Source organism: Lytechinus variegatus, chromosome 5 (genome assembly GCF_018143015.1).
Source record: "Lytechinus variegatus isolate NC3 chromosome 5, Lvar_3.0, whole genome shotgun sequence".
Taxonomy (NCBI): domain Eukaryota; kingdom Metazoa; phylum Echinodermata; class Echinoidea; order Temnopleuroida; family Toxopneustidae; genus Lytechinus; species Lytechinus variegatus.
The window spans coordinates 20,815,172-20,839,517 of NC_054744.1; the positions used below are offsets into that span (position 1 = coordinate 20,815,172).

Consider the following 24,346-nt stretch of genomic DNA (forward strand, 5'->3'; position numbering starts at 1 on the left):
TGAAGTGACATTGGGTGTTAAATAGGCAAATAATGTTTCTCACGAATAAATTTGCATATTTTATCCATAATAAATAAGAAATAATTATTTTCAGATTTTGTTTTTAATACTGGCTTGTAGTTATGCGGTAAAGTATGTGCGTGCCAAATTTCGGCGTGATCGCGCGAACGGCGCCCGCGATCAGAAGGGATCATGCCCCCCGCCCCGTCCTCAATATATCTCAAATAGCCCAGTCCTTTTATGGTTAAAACATGCGGAGAAATGGGTTATAATATCATATGTCGAATACAAATGTAAATAAAACAAAAATAAAGATTTGTTTACGATACTTACATGTGTTACCATGGGGATACCTAACATACAAAGAACGAAGCAGACGACCGCGGTAAAGATCTCTCGACGTCGACCTCGTAGGAGGGTCTTAGGAAACAAATCAACGACGGTGGTGATGAAACCCTCGACGCATACAAACTGAAATGAAGGAAAGTGAATTTGGAATTGTACTAAGTTCGAAATCGGAAAAGTATCTACATGAATCACAATAAAAATATCACCTAAAAGCAATAAGAAAAATAATAAATTATGAACAGTATATTAATAAGAATTCAATTCTGATGATGATGAAGGGGGGGGGAGCATGGGGGATGATTATGATGATGATTGGTACTGATGGTGATATGAAGTGGATGTGATAGATAATGATGATGACGATATAGATGATGGTGCTAAAATTTTCGGTGTTTTTCTTTGTTTTTTTTAAGGTAGTGGTGGTGATCTGCTATCGATCTCAAACAAGAATTTGCAGTAATGAAAATATAACCTTTTTTATTTTTTTTTAACTAGGAGGTGGTAGACATAACTGAAATTGAATATGAAACATTGCTACCTTTCTATTTTTTTTATTTTTTTTAAAACAAGTGCACACCTATAGTTACCAATAATCCATATAGCATTTCTATTTATTTGAAAGCAAGATAAAAGAGCTTTGTAGATTAAGTGCTTTGCTCACGGGCATAGGTGCAATTGAATTGCAATTTTTAGTGAAGCATTTTGACTTAATCATGTGGATCACAGCAATGTGTTCATGAGAGTAAGGAGAATAGGTGGTAAGATAGGACTTAAGTAGGTGAAGTACGTTGATTTGATAAAGGTCAACAGAACATTTAGCAACCCCTTCCTCCATCTTTACCCCCGCCCCCCCCCCCACTTCTCTCCTCCTGAGAGACTAAGCTGCGCTATAGGCTGGGCAGGAATTAGCATTATAGTTTTTTGAGTGGTTAGTCCTTTGGAACTTGCGAAGCTGAGGGTGTGATGCTAACTTTATGAGTGAGATAAGTTTTGGTTTCTTAGGCAAATTTCATGAGTTACTAATTGAAATTTAATGCATAAGTGAACATGAATTGTAATTTTAGTGTAGCATATTCATTTTGTAGACCTCAGCAGTATGTTGAGAGTCAGAGTAATGTGATGGCACCTGTTACAAGCAAGAGGGCGAGATATGGTAAGACTTAGTTAAAGGTCAAGTCCACCTCAGAAAAATGTTGATTTGAATCAATAGAGAAAAATCAGACAAGCACAATGCTGAAGATTTCATCAAAATTGGATGTAAAATAAGAAAGTTATGACATTTCAAAGTTTCGCTTATTTTTAACAAAATAGTTATATGAACGAGCCAGTTACATCAAAATGAGAGAGTCGATGATGTCACTCACTCACTATTTCTTTTGTTTTTTATTGTTTGAATTATACAATATTTCAAGTTTTTACGAATTTGATGATTAGGACCCCCTTGCCTGAAGCACAAAATGTTAAAATAATGAAATTCCACGTGTTCAGGGAGGAATGAAACTTCATTTCACATGACAATGACGAGAAAATAAAAATATTTCATATTTCAAACAATAAAAAACAAAAGATATAGTGAGTGAGTGACATCATCGACTCTATCATTTGGATATAACTGGCTCGTTCATATAACTGTTTTGTGAAATGAAGCGAAACTTTAAAATGTCATAACCTTCTTATTTTACATCCGATTTAGATGAAATTTTCAGTGTTATGCTTGTTGAATTTTTTTCTCTTTTTATTCAAATCAAGTTTTTGTTGGGGTGGACTTGTCCTTTAAAAGGGCATTTCTCTTCTTTTTTGTCCTTTTACAAAATAAGTCATATGTACCCCCCCCCCTCCATTTCCCCGGCTCCTCTCTCTCTCTCTCTATCTGTCTCACTTCCTGGATTGTAGCCTATTCAAAACTTAACTGCCAAGTGACCGGTGGCTGATGGTCTTTTTTTCCATTGAATGATTACCAAGGAATTGACTGATTATGACGATTTATTAAATAATTTATTGAAAACACTGAATGATTGATTGCTCGCTCACATTGCACATTGAATCAGCTGATTAATTGATAAATTGTTGATTAAATGATTGATAGGAAAAAGTTAACGCCCCAATTCAGAAATTATTCTTAAATCAACATTCTGCTTTGGACTTCACGCGTACATGACAATAGCAATCAGTCTCTCAACAGGAGGGAAGGGCGGGAGCGAGGGAGGGTGGGACTAAATGTTACGTTGACCCTTATTCCATCAACTTACTTCTCCCACCTAAGTCCGATCTCGCCCCCTATCTCCCGAACCCCGTGAACCAATCGCCGAGATCCACATGACAAAGTTGAAATGCTGCCCAAAAAGTGTAATCTGTGTTCACTCATGCATTAAAGTTCAATTTAATAATAATGAAATTCGCCTGAACAGCCAAAATTGGTCACTGTTGATCATTAATTTATCACAACACCCTTAACTATGCAAGTTCCAAAGGATTTGCCTCTCAAAAACTAACATAAATTGGAATGCTAATTCCGGCCCAGCCTAAATTTTCATACCCTTTGTTTCAGTGGGCAGTGCACATCTCGCTCGAGCATGAATAGTTTTTCAACTTTTTGGTGTCATTTGAAAGTTGACTTCATTGGCTTCCATTATATATAAACGTGCTCCCCAAAACTGATATATATTTTTTTATTTGGCAGCCATTTCAAAAGTGTATAGTTTTTTTGGGGGGACGCACTGTATACTAACCTGACTATCAATTCCAACCAGAAGTAGGGTAATGAAGAAAAGGACAGCCCAGAGAGTAGAGATTGGCATCTGGGTGATGGCCTCGGGGTACGCAATGAAACCAAGACCAGGACCTGAAGATAAGACAAAGTGAAGACTACATATGTTTAAGATGAGCTAATACCCTTTTTACAAACGATAAAATTTCCTTAACCCCGTACTATAGGTGGGGCTAAATTGCCATTTAGCCCCACCTATAGTACGGGGTTAAGCTTAGCCCACTTTCTTTGTACACAGCATTTTTGCAAAGTGGGCTAACCCCACCTTTAGTACGGGATTATTTGGCCCTGCAAAAAAGCAGGGTTATCCCAGCAATTGCGGTGCTAAGAGCGATAGTACGGGGTTAAGATCGCTAGTGTAAAACGAAAGTGGGCTAACCTTAACCCCGTACTATAGGTGGGGCTAAATGGCAATTTAGCCCCACCTATAGTACGGGGTTAAGGAAATTTTGGCATGTGTAAAAAGTGTACGAGTGAAGTACTTGTACTACAAATGATCGACAAATGTATTTAAAGCATGAGCTACCACTAGCGAGTTTCGTGTGTGAAAAGCAAGCATTCCTTATCCGGGGTTAGCAATAACCATTTGGCATGTGTGAAAAGGAAAAAAATAGTACGGGGTTAAGGATAGTACGGGGTTAGTGATAATCCGGGGTTAAGAAAATCCCGTGTAAAAAGGGTATATGATGCAATTCTACTGAGTAAATGTGGGGTATCCCTAGTGTATATTCTATTACCGTAGAATGGAAGAGGAGATAAGAAAAGATAAGATAAGAAAAGATACACATTACAAAATAAAGATATGAGATAAGATAAGATAAGTAAAGATAAGTAAGACAAGATAAAAAAAAAGAAGTAACAAGACAGATAAGACAAAAAAAATAAGATAAAATAGGATGAGATAACATGAGATAAAACAAGATAAGATAATATGAAATAAGAAAAGACAAGACAGACAATATACTAAAAGTATAATATGACACAAGACAAGACAAAAAAAGATGGCAAGATTAAGTAAGATAAGGTGATAAAATAATATAGGATATGGTGAAAAAAAGGGAAAAAGAAGCCTAAAACGCAAAACTTATTATAATTGTAGTTTCATCATGCGCGGATCAGGGTATAGGTATATACATGACTTATGTCCCGCTCCTTGTCGATACTCTTCATTGTGCCTCTATGGCCCATATTCTGAAGTCGGGTTTAATTTAAACTCTGGTTTTAAGTTGTGGTTTATCTATGGAAGGCCAATTGTTACATAAATCTCTTAAAGTAGAGGTTCAATGTATCAGCTCATTTGACTCCCAAAACATTACTAACTGCCTGATAAGAATACGTATGACAGTTGTCTTCACCATTAAAGAATTAGTGAAGAGCACAGTAAACATGAGAAGCATTCACTGTAAACAAAAAATTTGAAACGTTTGGCTTCCCATAATTATAGCACAGAGATAGACCATGGCCTAAGTTAAACCTGACTTCAGAATACGGGGATACGAATTTGTATTGCTAGTCAGGAAATTCTAATGATATTGATTATCAGTGATTCCACCTCTCCACCCCCCCCAAAAAAAAAACTTTAGAAAAATGATTATGGCGGTGTATACCTGAACTTGCAACCTCAGCGACTGATTTACCCTGTTCTCCAGCCATGAAACCAAGCACAGCGAATATAACGAAACCAGAAAACAAACTGGTTCCACAGCCTATTCCAGCGTATGCTAGCGTGTCTCTGGATAAAAAAAAGAAGAACAGGGAGATAGAATGTAGAATTAGGCTCGATTACAAGGTAACTGATCAATTACGTCATTAATTACATTTTTTGAATAATTGTAATTGTAATTGCGATTAAAATTTTGAAAGGAAAAGTAACTGAAAAATGTAATTGACTTAAATTACTGTCAACTACTTTTGATTACATTCAATTACTGTGCAATAAACTTACTCAATTTACGATTTAATTTCATGACCTGTTTGATGTCAACTGCTTCAGCATCAAAGAGTTTAATAGGCAGAATCCATGTTCATTAACATAAACATTCATCTTGTTAGTTTCTCTGTGTCGGTGGTGCTATGTACAGAATTCAAATAGATTTCAAAATTTAGAAAGTAGAAACTTTAGAAAGTACTTAAAATTGCAATTGTAAATGACAAAAGTAATTGGTAATTGTAATTGAAAAAAAATGTAATTTGATTGAAAAGTAATGGTAATTGAAAATTTGACAGTACTCTAACAGATAGGCCATCCTTATGTATTGATTTTATTGTGCTGCGCTCAACCCAGGATAGGTGAATGGATACCTGGTATGACTTTTTCCTTCAAACGCAGAGCGCGTAACAGCTGATCTTATACTTCAAATACCATTAAAAGGGATAGGTTTCGTTCATGCTTGATCAAACACGGAACATTTTTGTCAGGAGTTTAAAAAAGGGCTTACGCCAAATGGCAGAAAAAGAGAAAATATTGATCATCAGACTTCTTGCTAATCAGCAGACTTCCTTTTATGCTTTCCAGTATCTTTGCCATAATTTTCGAATAATACTGTCAAAATCCATTTTCGAATTAATTAATTCACTTGAAATGTTTTTTTTAAGAAAAAACCCCGATATTTTTTAGGATTGAATATTTCTTCATAAATAAAAGCTAACAAAAAATTGTCAACCCAACCAAAGGGATTCGCATTATCAACGGGAGTGCTTGTAATTTAATCATTTTTTCATCTTTGAAAGCCATGAATCCTTCCGTTAGAATTGATATTGTCCTGTCAAGCACACAATTTAACCTGTTCAATGGATTATGTCCCCTTGATAATAGGATCCATATCTTTCAAAGGCACCATAACTGCTGTTGCACATAATAAAGGATATTAACAAATTACAAGCTTTCCCCATTAATAATGGAAATCTCCTTGCTTGGGTTGACAAAGAGTTTTTTTCTTACTTATGAAAGAATATTAAATATTAAATGCTGTTAAAGATAACATTCAAATGAAACAAAGGGTTTGAGCTTCACCTGATTTCGCAATGAATACAATGTGCAATATAATCTTTTGACCTCTAGATGACCTTTGACCCCTATCATCCTAATGGATACACAATCAGTATTACCCAAGTACCATGAAGGCCTACCAAATATGAATATAATTGGTGCAGAAATAAATAAGAGCAAGTTGAACAAATAAAATCAAAAATGGATGGACATTACCACATTTCATTTGACCTTTTGACCCATGACCTCATCATCCTCATGAACACATGTGTGGTATGACCCAAGGATCATATTTACCAAGTATGAACATAACTGATGCAGAAATCACAAAATGAGAGCAAGTTGAACAAAAACTAGCAAGAAGTCTGATGATCAACATTTTCTCATTTTCTGCCATTTGGCGCAAGCCTTTTTTACCCCCTGAAAAAAAGTTTCGTGTTTGCTCAAGCATGAACAAAAGTCATTTTTTTTTTAAATGGCATTTGAAAGACAAGACTTCAGAGCATGTACTAACATCAAAATATATACATCATGATTTGAAACTAAATTTTGATAGACTTTTCAAGGCTGTCCCTTCTTTGATACGCACTGTATAGCCAGGGTGATTATGCTGAATGATTGTAAAGCGCTTTCAGAGACTTCTGATTAAGCAAGTAATTATGGTTACCATTATCCCTTTTGAGTTGCCCGGCTTACCTAACAAAATTATGGTTTCTCGCGTTGAAGCTTCCAAGGGCAACCAGAACACCGTGACCAAGTGAGTTTGAATAAAATATTTGAGTACCTGCGTCTAGCCACACCTGAAATTGAGCAGAGCAGGCACGATCATGAAACACACTTTTAAACATTGTTGATCGGAGTGGGAAATATGGTTACACTTCGTAATTCCGAAGGTTCGTAATTCCGAAACACGTAAATTGCCTATACCTCGACGTTCGTTAATCCGAAAACGTAAAAGGGTTCGTTAATCCGAACATTTGAGGCGTTATTCTGAAGGTTCGTTATTCCGAAGGTTCGTTAGTCCGAAAACGAAATAAGGTTCGTAATTCCGAAGGTTCGTTAGTCCAAAAACGAAATGAATAACGAACCTTATTTCGTTTTCGGACTAACAAACCTTTGGAACAACGAACCTTATTTCGTTTTCGGATTAACGAACCTTCGGAACATCGAACCTTATTTTGTTTTCGGATTATTGAACCTTCGGAATAACGCCACAAATGTTCGGATTAACGAAACCTTTTACGTTTCCGATTAACGAACATCGAGGTATAGGTAATTTACGTGTTTCTGAATTACGAACCTTCGGAATAAAGAACCTCCGGAATTACGAAGTGTAACCAACTACCGGTGTTTAATTTTGTGGAAAAGGGGAAAAAGTTGGAAATGCTTCTCTCACAAGCCTTGCTCCCATAGGGTTTTTTTTAAATACCTTTCTTGTATTTTTTTTAATCATCTGATCATAGATCTTCGTTTCAGTGTTTTTTCTTTAAAGGACAAGTCCATCCCAACAAAAACTTGATTTGAATAAAAAGAGAAAAAAAATCAACAAGCATAACACTGAAAATTTCATCAAAATCGGATGTAAAATAAGAAAGTTATAGCATTTTAAAGCTTCATTTCACAAAACAGTTATATGCACATTTCGGTCGGTATGCAAATGAGGACTGATGACATCCCTCACTCACTATTTCTTTTGCATTTTATTATATGAAATATGAAATATTTTTATTTTCTCATCATTTTCATGTGAAATGAAGTTTCATTCCTCCCTGAACACGTGGAATTCCATTATTTTAACATTTTGTGCTTCAGGCAAGGAGGTCCTAATCATCAAATTCGTAAAAAATGAAATTATTGTATAATTCAAACAATAAATAACAAAAGAAATAGTGAGTGACATCATCGACTCTCTCATTTGGATGTAACTGGCTCGTTCATATAACTATTTTGTTAAAAATAAGCGAAACTTTGAAATGTCATAACTTTCTTATTTTACATCCGATTTTGATGAAATTTTCAGCATTGTGCTTGTCTGATTTTCTCTATTGATTCAAATCAACATTGTTCTGAGGTGGACTTGACCTTTAAAAAATAAACCTGAAACAGAACTTACAGGAGAATGAAACCTTTGGAACAGGATAGCTTGTGTGAAAACAGAAAAATCAAAGAAACGGATCAACTAAAGTTTGAGAAACATTAGACAAATAATGCGAAAGTTATGAGCATTTGAATATTGCGATCACTATAATGCTATGGAGATCCTCCTATTGGCAATGCGACAAAGATGTGTGATGTCACTTGTGAAAAACTCTCCCCATTACTTAAATATATATTTTACTTAAATTGCCTCTTTTGTCACATCTATCAGTAGATCATGTGTTCTTTCTATAGGAGAGCATGTAATGAAGAGTTTTAAAGAATACATCATGGATGAAGAGTTTGTATCACCATCAGAAAAGGGGAAAAAAGGAGACATTTTGGGTGTATTTTATAGTCAATCAAAGGGAAAGTTGTTCACATGTGATATCACACATCCTTGTCACATTGCAATTAGGAGGATCTCCATAGCATTAGTGATTGCGATATTCAAATGCTCATAACTTTCTCATTATTTGTCCGATTTTTCTCAAACTTTCTTTGTTCTTATTCTTTGATTTTCTGTTTCGAAACAAGCCAACTTGTTCCAAATGTTTCATTTCCCTTTAAAATATGCTTCTTTATAATGGTTTCATGTACTTTGCTCAGTTGTTTGTTTCTCAAGCATACTCTCGAATTCCCCTGTACATCTTATAGTATTCCCCAGCATTTACAACTTTTCCCAGTTTTTCTCAGCTTGGCAGGGTCGGCAACCTCCCAGGAAATCCAGTCATTTCCCGGGAAGCTGCCGAACCTGCTTTTCATTAACATTCTACATGAGAGAACAAACAAGTGGAGCGCCTCTGGCAGTTTCACCTGCATTACGCGATTCAATGTAGCAGAAGGGCCGACTTTGAAAACGACTATAGAATAATCATTCACAAAACAACACCATTTTCATGTGATGATGAAATACTATGTTCACTGACCCTCATCTTGAGACCAAAGACTTGTGCTTGACGGACAGTGATACTAGATTACTCTTATGTCCACATTTTATAAACTAGATCGATAAACTTTCAAAGTAATTATGGCAATTCAACAAATACCCCCAACACTTACGGCAAAAGTTCATTGACCTTGGTCATGTGACCTGAAACTCGTGCAGAGTGTTCTCTGATATCTTATGTCCAAGTTTCATGAACTAGATCCATATACTTTCAGAGTTATAATATTAAAAAAAACTTAAAGGCCTGGTCACACCGCCAGAACTTTGCTGGAGCGTTCCTGAAACGGTGAAAAAAAATCACCGCTCGTTACCGTTCACCACTGTTTGACAGAAGTTGGCCCCCGTTAAGGCAACGCCGTATACGCTCGGCCACCGCTGATGGTCCCTCCTACCGCTCCGACAGTTTTGAGCTGCACAAAATATTGCGAACGGTGAGGAGCGGTTATTTTCCGTTCCGGCAAAGTTCACCACCGTTCCAACAACGCCCATCAGTCAAAGTTTGGCAACGCTAGACGCAAGTTCGTGGACGCTTGGGTCCGCTAGGCCAACGCAGAAATCTTGAACGCTGGATCACCCTGCTTCGCCAGCTTTGCCCGGGCGGTAATTAAACGTTGCACAAACTTTGGTGGAGGAGTTGTAAGCGTTTTACGAGCGGACACGGGATTGCTGGAACGGTGTCGGGCGTTGAAACAGAGATCCATTGCAGTGATGAACTTTGGTTTGGCGTAGGTATGGAGGTGTCGGAGCGGACCAACGCTCGCTACTGCTCGCTACTGTTAAACCAACGTTTAAGCAACACTGGCTTTAGCGGTGCACCGCTAAGACAACGATCGTGTTTTCGATTTTTTCCCCCATATTGTTCCCAGTGACGAGCGTTGTCGAAATTCGGCCTTCTCTTCGGGCGGTGTGACCAGGCCTTAATATTTTGTTTGGATTCCCACAACAATTTCTAAGTTCAATGACCCTAGATGACCTTTGACCTTGAACATGTGACATCAAACTCTGGCATAGTGTTCAGTAATACTTGATACCCATTATGTCCAAGTGTCATGAACTCGGCCCATATACTTTCTAAGTTATGATGACATTAAAAAAACTTAACCTTCGGTTAAGATTTGATGTTGACGACGTCGCCGCCGTCGGGAAAGCGGCGCCTATAGCCTCGATTTGCTTTGCAGGCGAGAAAAAACATATCAAGCAAAATAACAACAACAACAACAACAAGAAATGGATTTCATTTTGCCATGCCTGGCACTCTTCTTTCTCCACATTTTTTCATTTCTTCTCTGGGACTGGGGGGACTTCCTATAAACACTCTCAAGAAAAAAAATGGTTAACAAGAACCTATCAACTGTAAAGGTTAAAAGAAAGTTGAATGTAAGATGAATGGAGATTATCCGTAACCAAAAGTAAGTAGGTTCATTATCATATTAACCAACCCGATAGGTTGATTAAAACATTTTCTGAAAGTGTGTGTTAATCAACCCTTTTCCTTATCCAATCATATAAAAACAAATCGGGACTGGAGATGGTAGCTGTAGCATGGTTAGCGTAATAAATGAACGCATGCCAACGCAGTTTCACTTGATTAACAGTAACAGAGAATAATTGCATTAATAAATGCAATCTACAAATGCTGATTGGAGACAAAAGAGTCCTGGGTCCGTAACACAAAGCTTAGCAAGGATCGTACTACATTTTTCTACCATTGATTGCATTGACTGCAATGAAAAATCAAGCGTACGATTAATCGCGAACCTCGGTGTTACGGGACCCTGGTGTACTTTGCGTGAGATCAATTCATGAAATTATGACATTCATGAGCCATCGGCAGATTATTTCAAAACGCAATGCATAGATCTTTCATCAACATTGCTGTGATCAGAGTTGTATCATTGTCATTATAATTTTTTTTTAAGTCTTCCTATTGAAAACGTTGCATGGCTTCAAGCCAATCAATCAAATTCTGCGAGGTATACAGATGACAATATTAATAATGCACTGGGACGTTTCTAAAGCTTACACAAGGGGCCAAAAACGAATGAAAATTAAATGGTTTCGGCCATTTATGATTAGAATTAACGTAGCGGTAGCAATTGTATAATGTACAAAAGTGCAATTTCGTTACTATAATAATTAATTTTGAATTTGCATTCATGTGATTTTTTTAAATAAAAAAGAGCATGTATGAATATTGAAAGTGCGCACTTATATAACTGTTCAATATTTATTCGCTAAAACTATTGTAGCTGCAGCAATGTAAGGGACTTAAATTGTATTGAAATTGTCAACGCAGCCACTGACAGCAATCGAGAGTAAAAAAAACCCATATAAACAGTTCAAAACATTTCATTGTCATAAAATTTTGAAAAAACCCCGATTATCAGCAACAATGTATTAGGCAAAAGTTATGACAACTTAATGCAAAGGTGAAGTATCCCAAACAGCTTTGCGAGTGAATTCCTGAAATAGACATCACTTATATTATATTGTATTTATTGATGTCCAAGATACTTGTCATCAGGACATTTAGATTTTATTTTCGACTTTAGTGTCAAGTAAATTTGCATTATATCCGTGAGTGTCGGATCCAAGAGAGGTTGGCCTTAGATAGATGATCCTTATCAAGGGGAGAAAAAGGAACTACCTCGACAATTTTTTGAGCTTGCTTGTCAATGTCATATTTTTGAGAACGATGACCATTTTTGTAATGCGTCTCATTTTTAAAAGCAGAATTACTGGTCATTTTAAAGTGATAACCTTTTTTCTTCGCTAGTCATTTTTGCTGCCAATTATCAAATTTCCGGGAAAAAATATCCGGCACTGAATTCAGCCACTAATGCGGACCCAGCATTTCTTAGATGACGGGACATTAGAGCGTCCGTATCACAACCGGGAGGTCGGGGGTTCAAACCCAGGCCGCGTCAGACCAAAAGATGGGAGTTCCTGCTACCCTGTTTGGCGTTCAACGATTAAAGGGATAGAGCCTCGTCGATCTGGCGCTGCACAGCGGCTGCCGGGCCCACGATCATTATTGGGCAAAGCAAATTTTCGGAGTATTTCATTTTATGTCTATTTCGAATACTAAAATATTGATTTTCATCATTTCATTTTCATCAGTTTCATCATTGAAGCTTGGTCGATTTTTATCGATTTTTTTGTGGAAAGAAAAGGTACAATTTTCCCACTCTCCCGAAAAGACGCAATAATTAGCCGAAGAATTGAATTGGAATACCTGAAAACGGTGGTTTTCACCGAGCCCCCCCCCCTCCGCGATTTAGATAAGAAGTGGATAGTGAGGGTGGGGGCATGGCCAACATCTTATCAGCTTCAGATCCAGGGGGGGATATGAACAAATGTGAAAAAGGACAACAGAAAAGTGTGTGAAAGATAAATAGAATAGTGTAAAGGGATTGAATAGGAGTTTTCTGCTTGTTAATCAAATTTTCGACAGAGAAAAACAAATCGAAAATGGTGAGCTTTGAACTGTTTTTTCCCTGTCAGAAAGTTTTGTGTCAATTTGCGGGTAATTAGGTGGGGCGGGCTTGCGGAACATGGCATCATGAGTGAAACTTCCCTCACTTTCCTGTGACCTTGTTGTGATTTTGTGTCAATTTTGGGCGCTGTATGGGGGGGGGGGGCATGTGCAGAACATATTGTATTTCTATAATGTATCAAGTATGAATTTTTTTAATTGAGTAAGACTTGCCTGACTTTCCTGAAGCTTTGTGATGTTTGGTTTGAGGTAGAAAACAATTCCGTCCACCGCATTGGGTAAGGTCACAGCTCTTATTAGGAGGATGGTAAGTAATATATATGGTAAAGGAACCGTCACGTACACGACCTGTGGAGAGGGAATAAGAACGTTTTGTTGCGGATAAGTGAAAGAACACCATCACATGATATACATGAATTCTAAAATGCATGTCACTTGAGAAATGTTTTCTGTGTATCACGTGCACATTACAAATTAATATTATCCGGTGGAAAAAATCTTTCGTAAAAATACGCTTTTTTTTGTTTTTGGTTATTGATGATTGGTGAATCAGACATAGGGCCTCTTCTGAAAATGTTAGGTATACAGTGTACAATACCTCCAATGCAAAGCAAAGACGAAAAACAAAGAGGGAAGAAAGACAGAAATTAATTCACAAAGAAGTTTAAATTCACATGATAAAAGGTTTTTTATGCTTCATATCTGAAGTCGTCATTCTTTTTCATTTTCAATTTATTCACATTTTCAAAATTATAGTTATTTCATTTGGAAAACAAACACACCGTATTTCTAATTCTCTAGTTCTGTTATATATTTATATAATGTATGAATTTATTTACTTGTGTTTCTGGTTTGTCTTGTTCATATTGTTTGTTAAAGTTTAGTTTTCTGTGGTATTATTAAAGGATATAATATGGCTTTGGCACAAACCTTTCCTGATGTTTTAACCCCCTTACATACGCATAGGTAAATGAGGATCCAAGCAAAGAAAAGACATAGTAGAAGTTGCCAATTTACTGCTCCTATATCCTGGATCCCATCTGATAAATGAATCTGAAGAACCTTACGACTGCCATTAAAATGAATTATGAAATTAGATTTACAATACACTGATTTTTATTTCGTTCAAATGTACATGTATTATTATTATTATTCTTATAATTATTATCAATAATAATAATATCATTGTTATCATTATTTCATTATTATTATTACTACACTGGTGCAATGATTCAAATAATATATACTTAGTTATATACGTTCATGAATGGACCATCATAATCTCTCAGAGCTGTATAGGGAATTAAAGCATTCATTTACAGAATGCATTTATTTTTTTAATTTTTTTTATTGATATATCGTTTCTGTTTTTTTTTTACATATGCCTACCAGAGGCAGATAGGCCTACCATCGTGCAAAATCCAGATGATCTTCCTATCATTCCAATCATTCGAAATTGATGTAGAATGCACAAGGTAAATTATATAACCCTCAAAAGTATATAGTAAATTTGTATGTTGTCTTATTTATTCATTATTACATCAATGCATTCCAAAATTTTATTAACAAGTCCAAAAGTACTGATTTTTGTGGGGCCCTGACATGAAGTCTGTAATGGTCTGTGCATGTTGGTTTCACCGCAGCAAAATATAGCGTTTTAAGTTCTATCCGCCGATAACAATAAAATATATTGTATTTTGTACCAACCAATCGGAAAAATGTACTAAGCTTTACAAGGACCAAGATCGGTAGGAAATCAAGCTGCTATTGATACACAACTTAACCCACAACTGTCCCTCCAGCGCCAGCGGGCGTCTGGGTATAATAAGCGTCTTCAACAGTCACTTTGATGATTTTGATCATTTTGCAACAAGGGAAATATAACAATGAGAAACGGCATGAACGAATTATAGCAAAACAAAATTAGACCAATATGCATAGTATGTAGTCACATCCGTATGATCAAATAGTCATGGAGTAAAACCACGTCCAATCAGGAATTGTTTAAGGACAGGAAAAGAAAAGAAGATAGCTTTTGTCATTCCGGAAAAAAAAATCGCGAAGCCTCCTTATATGCAAACCTCTTATCGGAATTTTAACTCATAAATTTTTGTTTTATTGTATTAAGTCACATAATACAATCGTTTACGATTGTCATAAATTTTTATGATTAAAGATTAGTGCAATTTAAGTATTAGGTTTAATCAAACATAGTGTTGTTAATCATTTCAACCTTTTATCTGTAATAAATTGTTTTATTATTTTCAAAATATCTTCATTGGCTATAAAAGGCCGGTAATCCGGGGGGTAAAAGGGGTGCAAGCCCCCCCCCCCCTCACCCTCCCTGCCCTCCCTTTGAAGACTTTTACTTCCCATGTGATTTTTTTTTTACTTGAATTACATCTATGATCTTTGGCCACTCATGTTATTCTTTTGTGCCGCTACCTATTTAGTTACTTCTGGATCTGGTCTGTTAAGACCCTGCTCTTTACGTAGTCTCAGTTTACTTCTGGGCGCAAGTATGATATGTTCATGATACCATGTGGACGAGAGGCGTCTAATTACGATGAATTTGATAAGAGCAACCTACTTCCAAAACTCCACAGTAGCCGAGGCGGACTCGTTGCCACACTCGTCACTCGCATTAAACATCGTGTCTGTGGTCAACTCGTACGTCGTGCTGTAATCGCCCGACGTCGTGGTCGCGTTCGTCTCGGTGTTCGTAGCAAAGCAGCAGGGAGTGTTCCAGTGGTTGTCGCACGTCGAGTAGGGAAGAACGGCTCTGAACGACCAGAAGAGATAGTAGATGCCCCACGCCATGACGACCGCGTAGTACATGTCTAGGAGGGCCTGGATGACCAGGCCAGCGACTCCGATTCCTAAATAGATGTGAATGCAATGGAAATAAACAGAAGAGAGAGGAGAGGGAGAGAGAGAGAGAAGGAAAGAGAGGTAAAGAGAGAAATTGAAAGGAAAGGTGAAAAGGGGAAGGAGAGATGGATAGGAAGAAGGGAAATTATGATTGTGAAAAAAAATAATGATCAAAAGAAACAAAGGTTCCGAAATTATTTAGGATATCTTTATTTCTAGTATTGTAAATATTTAATGTTGCAGCAGGCGCGGTTCTAGGCTAAAAAAATTGGTGGTTTTACTGATAGGTTTGAAAAAAAATCTATGATTCATTGGGGCCTATAACTCACAAGCTCTGTTTTCAACTTAGGCCCCTCCATTTCTCACTGATTTAAATTCTTTTTGCGTATAATTTCTGTGTCAAGAACAATTTATTTCAACTCAAGATAATTATGTTACACTCATGTCAAGCATGTAAATGTATGTATATGAACAATGGAAATAAACTAAACTGATATCAACTGAAACTGATATCGAAACTGATATCTTCCCGGTTTTTTTTATCTTATTTCATTTTTCAATCCTTGGCAGCCCGGTCGTGTTAATTTTTTTTCCCTTTTTTGTCAATTTTTTTTGCATATTCTGATTTTCCAATTTAGCTTTTGGCTATGCCTTCATTTCCCGTTTCTCTTTGCCTCTTTCTCCCATTTTCCCACCATTTTTGCCGTGCCTTCGAGTCATATCTTTTGATTTTACATCTCTCGCTTATCATGCTAATGACAGTATTTCAGGATATTTTGTACTTCCTTACGTGCCCTCCTTTCCTTCCTTTTCCCGCTTTCCTTCTATTTTCCCTATTTATGTTCTTTTGTTCCCTTCCTTTTCACCCCCTTCCCGGCCCTTTTTTTGTTTCTTTATTCCCTTTCTCTCCCTCTGCTGTTTCCCCTTTAAAATCCGCTAGGGGGGAGCTTGCCCCCTGCCCCCGCCTGTAACGCCACTGGAGAAAGGTGGGAGGGGGGGATAGGGAAAAAAAAGAGGGAAGGGGTACTCACCTTTGAAAAGGGGTGATATCATACCCCATGCTGTAACTGGTCCTTGTCCTGTGAATTGACCTAATCCAATCTCGATGATAAGGAGGGGAATACCCCCTATTAACAGACTCAGGAAGTAAGGCACCAAGAAAGCTCCTGTTCGTTCGCCAGAAATTAGAAAAAATAAAACAATTGAGTACACTTTATTTTTTCTTTTGTTGTATTTTTTTTTTCAAAAATAGAAATTAGTTATAGATTAATCCCATTTTTCTTTCGTTCAATGTTTTTCAAAAATGAAATAAAAGTATGGATTTTTCTGATTTATTGTGTTTTTATAAACTTCAACAAAACTGTATATGACATCTTAAAGCTATGTAGAAGGTAATTCACACATGTTTACACACACCCCATACCACTCCCTCGCACACACTTTATACATGTTATAGGGTGCCATTCTATCTATTTCTCGTTGGCCATGTTGGCAGTGAAAAACCGGGTTTTTATTTCATGAAAGGACTTGCCAGACATTTTATCCGACAGATAAATTGCTTCTCAGCCAATAAAAATCAAGGAAAGTTGTCAGATTTGACAACTTCTCGGACAATGAGTTTATGAAACCTCCCTGCTTCTGAGACTGGACGATCAAGTGCGTATCATTTTTTTTACCGAATATACAGCAAATAAAATATTAATGATATTTCATATCACAAAATACAAATGTATAAGTGATACTACCGTTTATCACATTTTATATCAGACAGAGTTAGGTTTTGCGAAATCTTATTTTGCTTCTTTGGATGACTGTTTTGGAGAAATAGTTTAACACACGACTTTCTTTAACACTTTTCCACATTCTACATTGAGAAGGAACAAAAAAATTATTTTTATCGTGACTGCTTCAAGTTCAACTGACAGGAGTAGAAATTAGTACTTCCCATGAACCTGTAACACGTCATATTTGATTACTATCACAGGATGGGGGGGGAGGGACATTCCTTTCCATGCAGGGTAGGCTGTGGGTAAGTCATTACACATTTATATTTTGAATTTCTTTGAAATTAGGAGAAACATATACGTTTTTCGTTGTGATAGGGTGAGAAGAGGGAAGTGACTGAAACACGATTTGATCTCAATATGCATATTCATTATAAAAAAGATAGTCATCAACGAATCAGAATCTTGAGCCCGATATTGAGTACCGAATTCTCTACATTTTTGGAATGGGAGAGGGAATTTGGCGGTTGGTTGGTTCTTATGAATGTGTGCAACGTCTTATAGGGTTTTATAAATGAGCATCAACAATATTTGTCCAACGTGCTTGTATAGCGCATCACCATGATCACTGCCATAAAATGGCGTCTCTCTGCTTTATTTTGCGTAAAAAACCCCGTTTGTCATATAATTATCGTTCATATACACGCCTTAATCGGGGTGGAAGTGTGTGTGGGTGTGTGGGTGTGCGGGTGTATTTTGACTTGCCATTCGTTATCATTCAGCTCGAAATAACAAGTCGTTCCTGTGAGCTTCAGAACAATCATTCATCTTGATCATCATCATCACCATCACCATCATGATTAGCTTTCATGATCTCAGCAGATGAGTTGGCGCGACATTGAGTTATCGTTCCAAAAGGCCTACTGGTATGTACAACGAATGTGATGACCAATTGTCTCCCCACACAATAAAAAATAGCACGTTGTTTAAGCCGAGTTGTTTAAAAGTTTAAACAATAGTTGTAAGAGTAACAAGCTTAAACAACGTGCTTAAAATTTCAAACAGCGTTTTACAGTGCAAGGGTATGTGGCCTCAAAATCTGAAACCATAGGAAAATTGCTTATGAAACAAGTTTGATGTTCATATGATGCATTCAATTAAATGGTTGGTTTGATTCCAATTCGTCCAATTCAAATTCAAATTGTTTTATTCTCCCAGTAAAACCTTTCATTAAAAATGCAAAGTTAAAATACATATATTACAAATTGGTGTACAAATTGCATTATGGTTCAGAATCGTACTAAAAAAAGGAAAATTTTTATTTTTAGGCCGACCCATTAATAAACGAAAAAGTGACATAGAAATTCAATAATGACATACAGGGATATAACAAAAGCATGTTTAAAAAAAATAACTTAAAAGTACACATAGACAATGACCCAAGACATAAAAAGTGTCATGCTCTAACATAATAATACCAATGGTATACATAATTCATACATCATTCAGCCATTGTATTTCTCAAGAAGGAATCTTTTGAACTTCAGTTCTTTTGAATAAAATAAGTGTTTTTGCATTACGTATTTCATATGTCAGTGAAAACTACATGACCTTGATAAATGATGGATTGATGTGCCAGTGACGTTCTTATTTTAGGAAGATGAAAATTATTTGCATTTCTTGTAGGATAAGAATGTATATTGTAATTCAGGTTAAAATATTCTATTAAATGAAGTAGGTACAAGTTTCCGATAACATTAAAACAAACAATTTCGGAGCTGGTATTGATTATGTCATAAATGTTTAAAAGTTTCAGATTATAAAACATGGGTGAAGTATGGGCTAAAAAAGATGAACGATTAACTATTCTTATTGCACGTTTTTGTGATTTAAAAAGTCTATCGAGATTAATTTTAGCTGCACTTCCCCATACAGAAATACCATAATCAAGAAAAGGAGCAATGATAGCATTGTATATCATTTTTAAAATCACAGTTGGTAACAATTTAATTCTGAATAATATAATAATAATAGGCATTTATATAGCGCCATCTATCTAGAAATAATCTATTCCGAGGCGCGTTGTTATTATTATTATTACCCCAGCTTTAGCTCCAGCTGCCTCTCAGCGCTCATGCATTCAAGGAATTAATCCTACCGGGTACCCATTCACCTCACCTGGGTCGAGTGCAGCACAATGTGGATAAATTTCTTGCTGAAGGAAATTACGCCATGGCTGGGATTCGAACCCACGACCCTCTGTTTCAAAGTCAGAAGACTTATCCACTGGGCCACAACGCTCCACTATTCATAGAATATATATTCATATATTCTTGATATTTCATTAGAAATGATGTTAAGATGGAATTTCCATGTCAACTCACGCCAAGAAATTTCAAGGATGAGCCATGCTTAATTTGGTTATCAGATTGATATCAACATTTCTATTTGTAAACATCATGGAATTAGAGTTTGTTCATATAACCAGTTTGAGAATGTTATCAAGTTCATTATTAAAAATACTTTGTAATTCAAATAGATCTTCATGTGACCTAAAAATGCTAGTGTCATCTGCAAATAAAATGTACTTTAAAACCTCAGACGTATTGCACAAATCATTGATATAAATAAGAAACAACAGAGGCCCAAGAATGGACCCCTGTGGCGTTCCACACCTCAGAGGCTTCCTTTCAGATTTAAAACCATGACAATGACAAACTGCTCCCTTTATTGCCAACTCGTCTACTATCATTTAGGTCTATAATCAGTTCATCTTTATGGTCTAATTGCCAATTGTTCTACTCTATATTTCGTCTTATAACCAGTCAGTCCAATTATAGCCATTTAGTCCATATACCATTTGGTCTAATTGGACTAAGTGTCAATTAATTGTGCAAAATGAATGAAATTGAAACGGATATTAGACCAACTGGTTATTAGACGAAATGATCATAGACGAAAAAGTGATTACACTAAGTGATGATTGGACCAAATGGTTATTGGACCAAATAGTTGTTAGACGAAATGTTGATGGACGGCATGGCATTATAGACTTAAATGGAAACGTTTATAGCAATGGGAAGTGGGAAAATTCGGGACATGACCCAGTGGTTATCCTGTGTTGTGTAATTGGTTTATTTCCAATTCGTCTCATGCCAATTAAACTAAAGTGTTAATTATGCAAAATGAATGAAAAGAAAATGGGTATTAGACCAACTGGTTATTAGACGAAATGGTAATAGACGAACTGGTGATTAGACGAAGTGATGATTGGATCAAATGGTTTTTGGACCAAATAGTTGTTTGACAAAATGTTGATGGACGGAATGGCATTCGACTAAATGAAAGAAGGCCACGCGATGAGTGGACGAGTTGGTAGTAGACGAATTGGCAATTTACCCCTGAAATGAGGGGCTTGAGAACACGGTGGGTCAATGAGAAAAGGTGAAAATGGTAGATAGGATTTAGGAACGACTGACAACGTATGAAAATGTGGTCAAATGAGTGCCCCCACCCCTTCCCCTCGAAACAAAGCATGCCAATGTGGATTTGTGTTGGCAAGAAGTTCTTTCTGAAACAGAAGCTAATATTGCCTATGAAATTATGTCTAGTAAATTTTGTCCAGTTTTGAATAAACACGCACCTTTTAGGAAAAAAAAAGAGTGCGACAAAAGAATCTCCATGGATAAATAGTAACATATTGACCAGGATAAAGGAAAGGAAGGAAATAAAAAAAAACGTGCTAAATTTTCGAAATCTGACAGTGACTGGATATTATACAGAAAACCTATGAATACTGTTACAGATATGATACGAAAGGCAAAAAAGCAATATATTTCAGAGACAATTTTGAACAACAAAGGGCATTGTTCTGCTATGTGGAAATCTTTACGATGTATGCTTCATAATAAAAAAACACAAGAAGTTAATACAAAAACTTTTTTTTTTATTGATCCATGCCAGCATGGTTTTCGTCCAGGCCACTCAACAACCACTGCCGTGTTAAATATTATTGATGATTTTGCTAACAAATTTGATCAAGGTTACGTTATTGGTATGGTCACTATATGCCTGGAGAAGGCATTTGATTCAATATCGTCTGAATTATTGTTAAATAAATTATTTTACTTTGGATTTGATCAGGATGTAGTAATATGGTTTCGCAATTATTCCTGTGGTAGGCACCAATCAGCGGTCAATGGTTTTCTTACTGTTGAAAGCGGAGTGCCTCAGGGGAGTATCCTAGGCCCCCTCCTCTTTATAATCACTCTAAATGATTTTGTTAGATTTGTAGAACAATATTCCCTCTCTTTATATGAAGCTGATACATGCATTTACTTTGCATTTAAAGAGCCCAGAAATTTAGAAATGACTATTAACAGAGATTTAATGCTAATTTCTAGACGGTTCTCTAATAATGAACTATTAACCAACACCGGATTAGGATCTAAAGCATAGCTCCGTCAATTTGATGATATCAAAATACAAATGCAAAATTATGAATTGCAAAGGGTAAGCCAATGTAAATATTTTGACGTAATAATAGACAGCCCCCTAACTTGGACCCCCAAAATTTACAGTGTTGGAAAAAAGTTTTACAGACATTTTATTCTTTAAAACGCATTCGATGTTATATACCAAAAAACTCAGCTCTTATGCTGTACAAGGCTTTAATCCAACCGATATTGACTATTGTTGTACAATCTGGAGAAATGACAATAAAAGCCAACTAAATCGTCTCCAAGTTCTACAAAACAGGGCAATGAAATCTGTCTTAAATAGTCGATTCCGATAAGCGAATATATATGCCATTTTAAAAGTAGATCAACTCAACAAGAGATGGAACAATCAGTCAATTTTTACCATTTCTAAATTGGCCAATAATCTAGCTCCATCTGTCCTTTGTACTCGAATCACATTTAAATCACAAGCATATCTTCTAAGAAACATAACCCAAAAAATACAAATACCAAAGCCTCACTCTAATTATCTAAAAAAAAACCTTTATTCAGCTCCTAAATTATTCAATAACCTACCCGCAACAACCAGATTAGAAAAAACCGACTTCATTTGCACGTCTCATATCACTCTCTTAATTCAGTGCTCCACCCCGACCACCCTTGTTGATACTGCATTATAAACCCTCATTTTTCTTTATTTATTGTTTAATTTTGACATAACTCTGTACATTATTTCGCCTATTAATTTGTCATTTTTGTTTACTCCAATTTTACTTTTGCCAATTCTATTTTATTCATGCTTAGATATATAATGTTTTCGTTCTCATTTTTGTAAACTTATTTAATGTTGGTATTATTTGTTATTATCATTTGTTCACAGCCTTGCTAAAAAGCAGCTTCTAGCTGAACCGTGATTAAATAAATAAAATACAATACAAATACAAATGTTCGACGCAGACAGCAAATTACAGTCACTAATTCAACTCTGTACCCACCACTCGCCATGCTCGCAGGTAGGAGCGAGCCCACAAAAAATGAATTACACATTTCAGACGCATTTCATATAGTTACGGTCTATTGAATATCACCATCTAACATAATAAAGCAATAGAAAATTAAGCCTAACTAGTGAAAAATATCCACTGAACATGGTGAATGAAGCATTGAAAAATATTAACCATGGGAACGTACCAGCCCCCCCCCCCCCCCCCCCGTCTCAAAGCTCAATGGCCTCTTAACACTCCGATGGTCGATTGAAAAGCTATTATATCGTACAATTCAAGTATATTAAAGGGCAAATGCGTGCTTTTCAAACAGACATGACAGATCACAAGAGAAAACCTAAATTTCTACGTTCAAGACTGGGGGGGGGGGATGGCGGGAGGCCTATATGCTTGAGGTTGTAATCAGGGCTGCCGCTAAAGGGGAGGGGGGTGGGTAGGGTGGGCACGACCTCCCCCCCCCTAGTACACCTGATATCGTTGGTAATTAAAGAGGAGATATGGGAAAAACAGAAAGGAAAAAGATTTTTAAAGGGGGGGGGGGGAATCCAGGGGCTATAGGACTGATGATAAACTGTCGGGTCACCCATACCAGTGCTGTTCCATGTACCGACAGTGAATGTTCCGGTTTGAGGTCTACATCCCCTCAAAATCCAACCAGCGCTTCTGTACCAACAGTGATTAGAATAATTATGTCCCGGTTTTAGGACTAAATCGAAAAAAAACCCAATCAGCTCGTGCTTCACGCTCACATGAATAATTGTGTAGTTAGATGCCTATCCTCCTTCATAATGACAAAGATACTTAGAATGTCCGTTTTCCCGTATAGGAGTATCAAAACTTGTGCTCGCATGATTTGTTTGGTACGTACCCATGTTAATGATTGCAAAAATCCCTTACAATATCAATATTTCAGAACGGAAAATAAAAGATTTTCAGCTCGCACTTGGCGCTCTCAATATTTAATATTTGATCCGTTTCCCCTTCATTTTCTTCATTTTTCCCTCCTTCCCCTCCGTCTTGTACCTTTTTTAGACCTTGGACCCTTTTTTCGGGGGAGGGGGGAGGGGGAGGGGGGATTGGGTAGCAATTAACTTCCCTCAAGGACCCATCTGTTCGCCATTGCTTACCTCCTCCATGCTTATAACAAAGATAAGGGAACCTCCACACATTTCCAAGTCCAATCGAAGCCCCGCAGAGAGCCAGGAAAAAATCAATCTTCTTGGTCCATTCTCCTCGCTTTTTAGTATCCACTGTAGTCAGTTCACCTTCCTTCACTTCATCCGGAATCTCTTTTGAATCAGTGGCGAAACTCGGAGCTGCCATTTTGAAAGGGTGCAAAAGAATAGTTTAAGGCACGTTCGTCTGCCGCGGGTATTCTCTCACTCCGCTAGGTACGAACACGCAAGCGAGAAGTCATAATGAGTCCGATAAGCGAATTGTTCAATATAACAACCCTGCGGTTCCCAAGTGTTGCACACAGGACGCCAGCATGCATTGAACTATAAAATTCTCAGGCTCATAACATTTGCGAATATAATTTCTCATAATCATATACAAAATTTCTTTTTATCTTTGTCTCCTGACATTCAACATCTTGTCAAA

At 36.7% G+C, this 24,346-nt stretch overlaps 1 protein-coding gene across 1 annotated transcript in view; it reads right to left on the reverse strand.

Moving 5' to 3' along the window:
• Window positions 1-24,150, reverse strand: part of LOC121415699 (sodium- and chloride-dependent betaine transporter-like) — a 37,773-nt gene extending 13,623 nt beyond the window's left edge. Inside the window, exons 1-9 of the mRNA XM_041609006.1 lie at window positions 23,872-24,150; window positions 16,588-16,722; window positions 15,276-15,564; window positions 13,616-13,754; window positions 12,899-13,033; window positions 6,801-6,904; window positions 4,723-4,847; window positions 3,078-3,190; window positions 334-471 (exon numbers count right to left, since the gene is read on the reverse strand). Coding sequence (XP_041464940.1) covers window positions 334-471; window positions 3,078-3,190; window positions 4,723-4,847; window positions 6,801-6,904; window positions 12,899-13,033; window positions 13,616-13,754; window positions 15,276-15,564; window positions 16,588-16,722; window positions 23,872-24,067 — 1,374 coding nt within the window. The 5' untranslated portion in view covers window positions 24,068-24,150. The remainder of the gene's footprint in view (window positions 1-333; window positions 472-3,077; window positions 3,191-4,722; window positions 4,848-6,800; window positions 6,905-12,898; window positions 13,034-13,615; window positions 13,755-15,275; window positions 15,565-16,587; window positions 16,723-23,871) is intronic.
• Window positions 24,151-24,346: the final 196 nt, after the last annotated feature.